Source organism: Diabrotica virgifera, chromosome 5, assembly GCF_917563875.1.
Source record: "Diabrotica virgifera virgifera chromosome 5, PGI_DIABVI_V3a".
Taxonomy (NCBI): Eukaryota; Metazoa; Arthropoda; class Insecta; order Coleoptera; family Chrysomelidae; genus Diabrotica; species Diabrotica virgifera.
The window spans coordinates 47,556,645-47,568,909 of record NC_065447.1 but is presented as its reverse complement, the minus strand read 5'-3'; the positions used below and the strand labels follow the sequence as shown (position 1 = coordinate 47,568,909).

The window sequence follows — 12,265 nt, the reverse complement described above, 5'->3', positions numbered from 1 at the left end:
AACTTGGAACCTATTGATAACTTTTTATTATCAGTTTTACGGAAAAAAGTTATTCTTTATAAGATACTCTGCATCGGATATAATCTAAGATGCAATCATCAAATGTCAAATTTATTAATTTTATACGAGGGTAAGTCAAAAATATGAATTTCACTCAAGAGTAAAGTACCTTTACATTTCACAATATCGAAAATTGTTATTAGGAAAAGTTGTTTGGAATTAAAAAAATTGTTTTAGAGTTCAATTACATCCTTCTTATTAAAATATTGTACTCTTAAGAAAAATTCATATTTCTTACATACCTCGTACAAAATTAAAAAAGTCTGATATCTGATGGTTGTGTCTTAGATTGTAGACAAGGAAGAGCATTTTATGAATAATAACGTTTTTTCGTAAAAGTGATAATAAAATAGTTATGATAACTGTAATAAAATGATGATGAGTATCCGTAATTTGAGAAAAAAATTGAAAAAAATTTTTTCGATTAGAATGATGTAATTGTATATTTAGATATAGTTTCTAATTCCAAACAAAAACGAAAGGTCGGGAGTTCGAATTCTACCAAGGGCAGAAATTTTTCATTTATTATAAATTAATAAATGAAAAATAGTTTCTGTCCTTGTGGGATCGGTTCTCACCGGAGGGACCGCAGACGTTCGGAAACAATTAGCGTCTCTTTGCAAAGACAATGACACTTACTCAACACACACACTAAACATTACTCCCCTGACTTAGTGATAAGTTATACAATTACGTGGCTAAAGGTTCTAGTTCTAAACCAAAGCCAGAATAAAAAAAAAAAATTCCAAACAACTTTTCATAATAGCATTTTTTTATATTCTGGAACATAAAGGTACTTTACTCTTTAACGGAATTCATATTTTTGATATAACTCGTATAAAATTGATAAAGTTTGATATCTGACTGTTGAGTTTTAGATTTTTGACTATCCAGAGCATTTTATTAAGAAAAGTTTTTTTCGTAAAATTGATAATAGTGTGGTTCAAATTGCAATGCAATATTCGGATTCAGCATAATCAGAAACAAAATAGAAACATATTTGATCAAAGTGAAATGATGAATTTAACGATATTTTCAAAATTATTTGCACAAAACAATTGTTATTGTGTAAACAATTAATAAACAATTAGCGGTCAAATCAGCGAGTAGAACTTTTTAATTTAACATGTATATAAACTGACAAAAAAAGTTTTAGAAAAATATAAACTTGTTTGAATTTTTCCGAAACAATGCATATTTTCGTTCTAATTGCACTCCCCTATATAGTGCAACTGTATTGTCGCCCCCGTTAGCGAAACTATTTCAATTAGATTTTTTTGCACAAACTTACTCAAAAATAGGTCCTTATAACACATCTACAGAGTACCGGGCGGTGCCGTGGTCGAAAAATTGTTTAAACATTTTTTTTTTAATTCAAAAAATAAGTTTTTCATTGCGAACGATTTTTTTTAGATATTTTGGGTTATTCTGAGCAAAAAAGGTCATTTGTAATTTTTTCTTTTTTTTTGCATTTTTCAAGTTTTAAATTGCGTATAACTTGACAACAATCAATTTTAGAGAAAAATTAAAAGAGACCTTTTTTCTCAGAATGTCCCAAGTTATCTAAAAAAATTGGTCGCAGTGAAAAAAATATTTTTGTGAATTTGTTAAAAAAAATGTTTAATATAAACGATTTTTCGACCACGGCACCGCCCGGCCCCTTTGGATATGTTATAAGGACCTGTTTTTGAGTAAGCTTGTGCAAAAAAAATTGAATCTGATTAATTTCGCTAGCGGGGGCGACGATACAGCCCGGTCTAGTTCCCTTTTCAACACAGCGTTGTAATGGCAATATTAAAGCATGCTATAAAGAAGTAAGAACTACAAAAATCTTGACGAATTTTATAAAGAAATAAAAATCTTTGCAGTAATTAGAAGCCAAAAATTAAGACTTTAGAATAGAATAAAATAACGTTAAAAAATAAAAGGCTTAAGGATAGCTATATACGTATTTTTTCTAACATTTATTTTACTTCTTATTTTACTTATTATGTAATGTCTTGTAGGTCTGATGCAAAAAGCAATTATAGGTAATTGTAACAAAATAAAAGAATTTTTAGAAGAGGAAGATGAAATAAAAATTCTCGATAGTTTTAAAAAATATTGTGATAACGGTCCTCAAATGTTTCTTGATGCACTTGACTACAAAAGTCCATATTCAATTTTGATCCACGGTGACTCTTGGAGTAATAATATGATGTTCAAATACAACGTAAGTAAATTAGTATAATACGTGGGTGGTTCAATAAGTAGTTAGCATCTCCGCCTGATGGCGCCACTGTTGCAAGAAAAAATCAAATATCGTGTAGCTTCTCTTTCGATGGCCACCATCAAAAATTGGTTTAAGGTTCACCACAGAGGGACCACGCTGCAGCGCTACGCTGTGGATCCACAAAAGTAATTGGACATCTTGGATTTTAAAGCACCCTATGTAACGCACAGCCGGCACAGCTGAATGTGGCTGGATTTTTATGCTTGTGCATCACAGTGTTGCCATGCTGTTTTCTATATATTTCTTTCATAATTTCAATCAATGTTAAATGTACCTACAAGAATAATAGAATAATAACATTTACTTCTCCGTCATTATACTAGGTATAACGACAAATGAGGTGTCAAATTAAAGCTTATAATCCAAGGATAGTAATAAAGGTAAGAAATTAGACCAAGGTTGTCTGTCCGTCTGTCTGTCTGACCGCGAATATAACTCCTCCGTCACTATACCAGGTAGAATGACAAATGAGGTGTCAAATGAAAGCTTATAATCCAAGGCTGATACTGAAGGTGAGAAATTTGACATAGGTTGTCTGTCCGCCTCTCCGTCCGACCGCGAATATAACTCTTTCGTCACTATACCAGGTATAATGACAAATGAGGTGTCAAATGAAACTTATAATACAAGGATGGTACTAAAGGTGAGAAATTTGACATAGGCTGTCTGTCCGCCTGTCCGTCCAACCACGAATATAACTCATCCGTCACTATAGCAGGTAGAATGACAAATGAGGTGTCAAATGAAAGCTTATAATAGTGAGAAATTTGACATAGGCTGTCTGTCCGTCTCTCCGTCTGACTGCGAGTATAACTCATCCGTCACTGTACCAGGTAGAATGACAAATGAGGTGTCAACTGAAAGTTTATAATCCAAGTATAGTAGTAAAGGTGAGAAATTAGACCTAGGTTGTCTGTCCGTCTGTCTGTCTGTCCGCGAATATAACTCCTCCGTCACTATACCAGGTCGGACGGACAGGCGGACAGACAGCCTATGTCAAACTTCTCATATTTAGTACCATCCTTGGATTATAAGCTTTCATTTGACACCTCATTTGTCATTCTACCTGGTACAGTGACGAAGGAATCATATACGCGGTCGGACAGACAGACGGACAGACAGCCTAGGTTAAATTTATCACCTTTAGTACCATCCTTGGATAAGCTTTCATTTGACACCTCATTTGTCATTCTACCTGGTATAATGACGGAGGAGTTGAGTTTGCGAACAGACAGACAAGACGGACGGTCGGACAGACGGAAGTGGACAATTCAATGTTTTCACATTTTTTAAAAATTGGTGAAAACAACCATAATAAACTTTACTTACTTGGTGTTTCAAAACTACTTACTTTTAACACATTAGGTACAAATATTACAAGGTTTCTAGCAAGTTAAACGTCACAATGATTTAAAATAATCAAGTAAAAACCTATATATACATAACATATTAGAACATAACTAAAATACACAAAAATGATATCACAAAAAATTGTAACGTGATAGTATGAAAAAATAGAGGATACGGCAACGGTGTTACATGTGACGGTCGGACCGGGCCGGATTCAATGCCAATATCTACACAGACATATTAGGGTGCTTTAATAGCCAAGATGTCCAAGTAATTTCCGATGATTGACAGTGGGATCTTATGTGGAGTTCCATCACAGACGAGCGACTAGCCGGTCATTAAGATGTTACACCATCCATCTTAATAGGACTTAGGCCCACATATAAAATTATTATTTATGACCACACTGTTGAAACTTTTTGTACTTGTTATTTGGGTGGAGTCGGACAAATTTGGAGATTAGCGCATCATGGCAGTGGGGCGATTGTCTGTCAAGCGGTCACGAAGTTGTCAATTTTATGCAAGAAAAAAATTTATAACCACATTGGTCATTTTATTTTAATCAATGGTTTTTATCATATAAACAGCGAAAACAATTTTGTCGGACAAAAATATTGGGGCATACGACGCGTCGGACACGCTAAATATGTCAAATTTATGAAAATAATAAATTGATTACCACATCGATAATTTTAACGGTATCTATCATAAAACCTTTTTACAATAAAAATATTGAATGTGTTGCATGTGTGAGTCCATACTAGTGTAGTAAAGAAAAGAGAGACGTTCTCATAAACAATTTATTTTACTACTGACGACCGGTTTCGCTGTTTACAATTTATACAGCATCATCAGGTCCGGTTAAAGTAAAATCAAATGCTACAAAACAAAAAACCAGAGTTAGTTAGGTGGTCTGGTTTGAATAAATTTTTAATGATACAGCCAATATCAAAGTACATCTGTCAAAGCATGCACATGAATACCCACATGTACGCGCGCATGGTGTACAATCCTCATACTCACAAACATGCACGCATCCATGTGCAGCGGCAAACTATAATATGTCAAGTATAAGATATATACTTACTTTCCGGTATAAGGGAAAAAAGTAGTAGTATTCAATATCATACTTTTCATGCACCTTGCTAGAGGGATGGTTGGTGAAGGGAAAGATTTCAATGTAATATATTAACTAAACATCGATGGGGTCTTGAAGGGTTTAGTAGGAAAATACGACATTAAACCGATAATCCAATTTGTTAGTTATATATAGTAATGTTATTTTAATTATATCTATGGTGATGTTATCTTATTTATAAATGTAGCTTTTATTATATGATAGTTAGATGTTGTGTTGGGTGTGCGACTTTAAGAAAAATTGTTCGTTTGTGTAATAAATATGATCTGTTTGTGAATATTTATTTTCTCTGTTTAAAAATTGTAGTTGAATATAAAATTGAACAGTAGTAATTTGTTAAAACTTTTTTATATTTAAAAAATATTAAAATTTTCAAAATTAGTCAAAATTTAAAATCATTCATAACTGACTCAGAGTTGAAGCTGTGTTAAGGTAATGCAGTAAGTAAATTAAATTAAATTAAACCAATTGTAATGTGAAGTTATAATAATTATTATACTATTACATTATACTATAGATAATTATAACTTCACATTACAATTGGTTTAATTTAATTTAATTTACTTACTGCATTACCTTAACACAGCTTCAACTCTGAGTCAGTTATGAATGATTTTAAATTTTGACTAATTTTGAAAATTTTAATATTTTTTAAATATAAAAAAGTTTTAACAAATTACTACTGTTCAATTTTATATTCAACTACAATTTTTAAACAGAGAAAATAAATATTCACAAACAGATCATATTTATTACACAAACGAACAATTTTTCTTAAAGTCGCACACCCAACACAACATCTAACTATCATATAATAAAAGCTACATTTATAAATAAGATAACATCACCATAGATATAATTAAAATAACATAACAAATTGGATTATCGGTTTAATGTCGTATTTTCCTACTAAACTTTCCTACTAAATCTTTCCCTTCACCAACCATCCCTCTAGCAAGGTGCATGAAAAGTATGATATTGAATACTACTACTTTTTTCCCTTATACCGGAAAGTAAGTATATATCTTATACTTGACATACTATAGTTTGCCGCTGCACATGGATGCGTGCATGTTTGTGAGTATGAGGATTGTACACTATGCGCGCGTACATGTGGGTATTCATGTGCATGCTTTGACAGATGTACTTTGATATTGGCTGTATCATTAAAAATTTATTCAAACCAGACCACCTAACTAACTCTGGTTTTTTGTTTTGTAGCATTTGATTTTACTTTAACCGGACCTGATGATGCTGTATAAATTGAACACAGCGAAACCGGTCGTCAGTAGTAAAATAAATTGTTTGTGAGAACGTCTCTCTTTTCTTTACTACAATTTTTACAATAGTGTGGTAACCTTGTCGGACAATTTTCACGGGGCATATGCGCAGTCGGATGCGTCGAAGATGTCAATTTCCTGGAATTTTTTTATTTATTACCACAGATGTCATTTTTATTTTGTACTGTTTTTTTTAGATGTGTAATGCATATTGGATCACTTTCTTTTCGGACAAAAATAATGGGGTGTTTTGGTACAATTTAAAAAAAAAAGTAATTTTTATACATACATGGTGTTTGGTAAAGAATGGGCCATAGCTTAGCCTCAGGTTCCTGAGGTTAAAATAGACCGATTTAAGCTAACTTACCTTAGTACAAATTTTATAATAATCGAGATATAGGGTGTCAAAGTTAAACTTTTTTTTTTATTTATTATTTAATATTTCCTGACAGGTATGAGATAACAACATGAAATTTGGTATGTGAGGGTTTTTTGGGTCGAGAAAACTAAATTTCCTACCAAAAATTATGTATTGCCTAGAAGGCGCCACATACGCCTTTCAGCACTCATTTATTACGTTCAATTTTTTTTATCCCTGACTCTGTATAATTCTGACATTAAAATTTTTATTGTCCTATTAGTTTTACTTAAAAAAGGTATACTTCTTTCATCTACCTAAACTCAATCGTTTTCGAGATAAACGCATTTAAAATCTGCGATACACCATCATTTTTAGCATATCATTGTAGTTACACCCGAAAAATAACTTGGCACTATTTGAAAGCTTAACTCAACGCTATTAATTTGGTGTATTTTCGGTTTTCCTGTCTCTCCTTGAACATAAGATATGTATATACCCCCAAAAAATATGCCGTTTTGTAACTACCAAGTCCTATAGCTGGCTTAAAGGTGGTCGAAAGTCACAAGCTACACCGGTTCTGAATTGGCCCTGACCCCCTATTTAAACATAGAAAAAACAATTCAGATCGGTGTAACTTTTCTACAAACATACACACATACAAAACATTTTTCCCTTTTTAAATAGAAATTGAATAAAATTTCTGAGATCGGTAACTTTTGAATGGTATAACCAATTTTCAAAATTAAATATGCGTTGGAAAGATAATGATCAGTACTATAAGAAGCCGTAAAGGTCGGACTTAAATTTTTAAAATTTTTGGGAGCTTTGGGGACGAGAACGAAAAACAGACCCCAAATGGGAAGGGCCGTAAAATCCACACCCTTATACCAAAATGGATGGTTGTTGGAAAATTTGTAGAAATACTCCTTATAATATAAGAGCGTAACGTAGAGAACTTTCCAAAACTTCCGAAAATTTTTCCGAAATTTTCCCTCTTGTCGGATATTTTTTTTAAATTCGAAAAACAGAACTACAGAACGATGTTTGTCATTGTTCGAAGAGTATGTGCACAAATTTTTAGATAACAATTTTTTTGTTCTTCTTAATGGCGGTACAGGCTCGTTTTTTTATATTGTATTTAATTACAGAGTAATTTCCACATATTAATATATTTTTCAAATTGGGCTCTGTACCGCCATTCTTTATTATATTACGAATACGTGTGCCAAATATCTCGAAAAAATATTCAAAATTACAGCCGCAATCTGGGAACGCGTTTTGGCTACCTGTTGATCGCTACTGTATCACCTTAAGAATATAATTACTTGTAACTTACTACTTTTTTCGGAAAAATGGTTGTAAAGATAAGGGGTGCACGAACCCAGGATATTTCAAAGTATAGTTTATTAATAAAAATTAAATTTTTTGATTTAGTATATAACTACTTTACACCTAATACTTGTGTCGGAAATTTTTTTTTTAATTCGAGAAAAAACTACAGAACGGTGTTTGTCGTTGTTCAATGGGTATATTCACAAATTATTAGATCACAATTTTTCTAAAATTTTCCCTCTTGTCGGAAAATTTTTTAAGAAAATTTTGGGTACAGCTCTACGTTATAGAGCTATATTTAGCGTTATAATTGTAACAAAATAAAAGAATTTTTAGAAGAGGAAGATGAAATAAAAATTCTCGATAGTTTTAAAAAATATTGTGATAACGGTCCTCAAATGTTTCTTGATGCACTTGACTACAAAAGTCCATATTCAATTTTGATCCACGGTGACTCTTGGAGTAATAATATGATGTTCAAATACAACGTAAGTAAATTAGTATAATACGTGGGTGGTTCAATAAGTAGTTAGCATCTCCGCCTGATGGCGCCACTGTTGCAAGAAAAAATCAAATATCGTGTAGCTTCTCTTTCGATGGCCACCATCAAAAATTGGTTTAAGGTTCACCACAGAGGGACCACGCTGCAGCGCTACGCTGTGGATCCACAAAAGTAATTGGACATCTTGGATTTTAAAGCACCCTATGTAACGCACAGCCGGCACAGCTGAATGTGGCTGGATTTTTATGCTTGTGCATCACAGTGTTGCCATGCTGTTTTCTATATATTTCTTTCATAATTTCAATCAATGTTAAATGTACCTACAAGAATAATAGAATAATAACATTTACTTCTCCGTCATTATACTAGGTATAACGACAAATGAGGTGTCAAATTAAAGCTTATAATCCAAGGATAGTAATAAAGGTAAGAAATTAGACCAAGGTTGTCTGTCCGTCTGTCTGTCTGACCGCGAATATAACTCCTCCGTCACTATACCAGGTAGAATGACAAATGAGGTGTCAAATGAAAGCTTATAATCCAAGGCTGATACTGAAGGTGAGAAATTTGACATAGGTTGTCTGTCCGCCTCTCCGTCCGACCGCGAATATAACTCTTTCGTCACTATACCAGGTATAATGACAAATGAGGTGTCAAATGAAACTTATAATACAAGGATGGTACTAAAGGTGAGAAATTTGACATAGGCTGTCTGTCCGCCTGTCCGTCCAACCACGAATATAACTCATCCGTCACTATAGCAGGTAGAATGACAAATGAGGTGTCAAATGAAAGCTTATAATAGTGAGAAATTTGACATAGGCTGTCTGTCCGTCTCTCCGTCTGACTGCGAGTATAACTCATCCGTCACTGTACCAGGTAGAATGACAAATGAGGTGTCAACTGAAAGTTTATAATCCAAGTATAGTAGTAAAGGTGAGAAATTAGACCTAGGTTGTCTGTCCGTCTGTCTGTCTGTCCGCGAATATAACTCCTCCGTCACTATACCAGGTCGGACGGACAGGCGGACAGACAGCCTATGTCAAACTTCTCATATTTAGTACCATCCTTGGATTATAAGCTTTCATTTGACACCTCATTTGTCATTCTACCTGGTACAGTGACGAAGGAATCATATACGCGGTCGGACAGACAGACGGACAGACAGCCTAGGTTAAATTTATCACCTTTAGTACCATCCTTGGATAAGCTTTCATTTGACACCTCATTTGTCATTCTACCTGGTATAATGACGGAGGAGTTGAGTTTGCGAACAGACAGACAAGACGGACGGTCGGACAGACGGAAGTGGACAATTCAATGTTTTCACATTTTTTAAAAATTGGTGAAAACAACCATAATAAACTTTACTTACTTGGTGTTTCAAAACTACTTACTTTTAACACATTAGGTACAAATATTACAAGGTTTCTAGCAAGTTAAACGTCACAATGATTTAAAATAATCAAGTAAAAACCTATATATACATAACATATTAGAACATAACTAAAATACACAAAAATGATATCACAAAAAATTGTAACGTGATAGTATGAAAAAATAGAGGATACGGCAACGGTGTTACATGTGACGGTCGGACCGGGCCGGATTCAATGCCAATATCTACACAGACATATTAGGGTGCTTTAATAGCCAAGATGTCCAAGTAATTTCCGATGATTGACAGTGGGATCTTATGTGGAGTTCCATCACAGACGAGCGACTAGCCGGTCATTAAGATGTTACACCATCCATCTTAATAGGACTTAGGCCCACATATAAAATTATTATTTATGACCACACTGTTGAAACTTTTTGTACTTGTTATTTGGGTGGAGTCGGACAAATTTGGAGATTAGCGCATCATGGCAGTGGGGCGATTGTCTGTCAAGCGGTCACGAAGTTGTCAATTTTATGCAAGAAAAAAATTTATAACCACATTGGTCATTTTATTTTAATCAATGGTTTTTATCATATAAACAGCGAAAACAATTTTGTCGGACAAAAATATTGGGGCATACGACGCGTCGGACACGCTAAATATGTCAAATTTATGAAAATAATAAATTGATTACCACATCGATAATTTTAACGGTATCTATCATAAAACCTTTTTACAATAAAAATATTGAATGTGTTGCATGTGTGAGTCCATACTAGTGTAGTAAAGAAAAGAGAGACGTTCTCATAAACAATTTATTTTACTACTGACGACCGGTTTCGCTGTTTACAATTTATACAGCATCATCAGGTCCGGTTAAAGTAAAATCAAATGCTACAAAACAAAAAACCAGAGTTAGTTAGGTGGTCTGGTTTGAATAAATTTTTAATGATACAGCCAATATCAAAGTACATCTGTCAAAGCATGCACATGAATACCCACATGTACGCGCGCATGGTGTACAATCCTCATACTCACAAACATGCACGCATCCATGTGCAGCGGCAAACTATAATATGTCAAGTATAAGATATATACTTACTTTCCGGTATAAGGGAAAAAAGTAGTAGTATTCAATATCATACTTTTCATGCACCTTGCTAGAGGGATGGTTGGTGAAGGGAAAGATTTCAATGTAATATATTAACTAAACATCGATGGGGTCTTGAAGGGTTTAGTAGGAAAATACGACATTAAACCGATAATCCAATTTGTTAGTTATATATAGTAATGTTATTTTAATTATATCTATGGTGATGTTATCTTATTTATAAATGTAGCTTTTATTATATGATAGTTAGATGTTGTGTTGGGTGTGCGACTTTAAGAAAAATTGTTCGTTTGTGTAATAAATATGATCTGTTTGTGAATATTTATTTTCTCTGTTTAAAAATTGTAGTTGAATATAAAATTGAACAGTAGTAATTTGTTAAAACTTTTTTATATTTAAAAAATATTAAAATTTTCAAAATTAGTCAAAATTTAAAATCATTCATAACTGACTCAGAGTTGAAGCTGTGTTAAGGTAATGCAGTAAGTAAATTAAATTAAATTAAACCAATTGTAATGTGAAGTTATAATAATTATTATACTATTACATTATACTATAGATAATTATAACTTCACATTACAATTGGTTTAATTTAATTTAATTTACTTACTGCATTACCTTAACACAGCTTCAACTCTGAGTCAGTTATGAATGATTTTAAATTTTGACTAATTTTGAAAATTTTAATATTTTTTAAATATAAAAAAGTTTTAACAAATTACTACTGTTCAATTTTATATTCAACTACAATTTTTAAACAGAGAAAATAAATATTCACAAACAGATCATATTTATTACACAAACGAACAATTTTTCTTAAAGTCGCACACCCAACACAACATCTAACTATCATATAATAAAAGCTACATTTATAAATAAGATAACATCACCATAGATATAATTAAAATAACATAACAAATTGGATTATCGGTTTAATGTCGTATTTTCCTACTAAACTTTCCTACTAAATCTTTCCCTTCACCAACCATCCCTCTAGCAAGGTGCATGAAAAGTATGATATTGAATACTACTACTTTTTTCCCTTATACCGGAAAGTAAGTATATATCTTATACTTGACATACTATAGTTTGCCGCTGCACATGGATGCGTGCATGTTTGTGAGTATGAGGATTGTACACTATGCGCGCGTACATGTGGGTATTCATGTGCATGCTTTGACAGATGTACTTTGATATTGGCTGTATCATTAAAAATTTATTCAAACCAGACCACCTAACTAACTCTGGTTTTTTGTTTTGTAGCATTTGATTTTACTTTAACCGGACCTGATGATGCTGTATAAATTGAACACAGCGAAACCGGTCGTCAGTAGTAAAATAAATTGTTTGTGAGAACGTCTCTCTTTTCTTTACTACAATTTTTACAATAGTGTGGTAACCTTGTCGGACAATTTTCACGGGGCATATGCGCAGTCGGATGCGTCGAAGATGTCAATTTCCTGGAATTTTTTTATTTA

The 12,265-nt window shown here is 32.9% G+C and overlaps 1 protein-coding gene across 1 annotated transcript in view; it reads left to right on the top strand.

Annotated features, from left to right (window-relative positions):
- Nucleotides 1–12,265, top strand: part of LOC114331587 (uncharacterized) — a 71,482-nt gene that overhangs the window by 31,649 nt on the left and 27,568 nt on the right. The window contains exon 2 of the mRNA XM_028281194.2: nucleotides 2,067–2,272. Coding sequence (XP_028136995.1) covers nucleotides 2,067–2,272 — 206 coding nt within the window. The remainder of the gene's footprint in view (nucleotides 1–2,066; nucleotides 2,273–12,265) is intronic.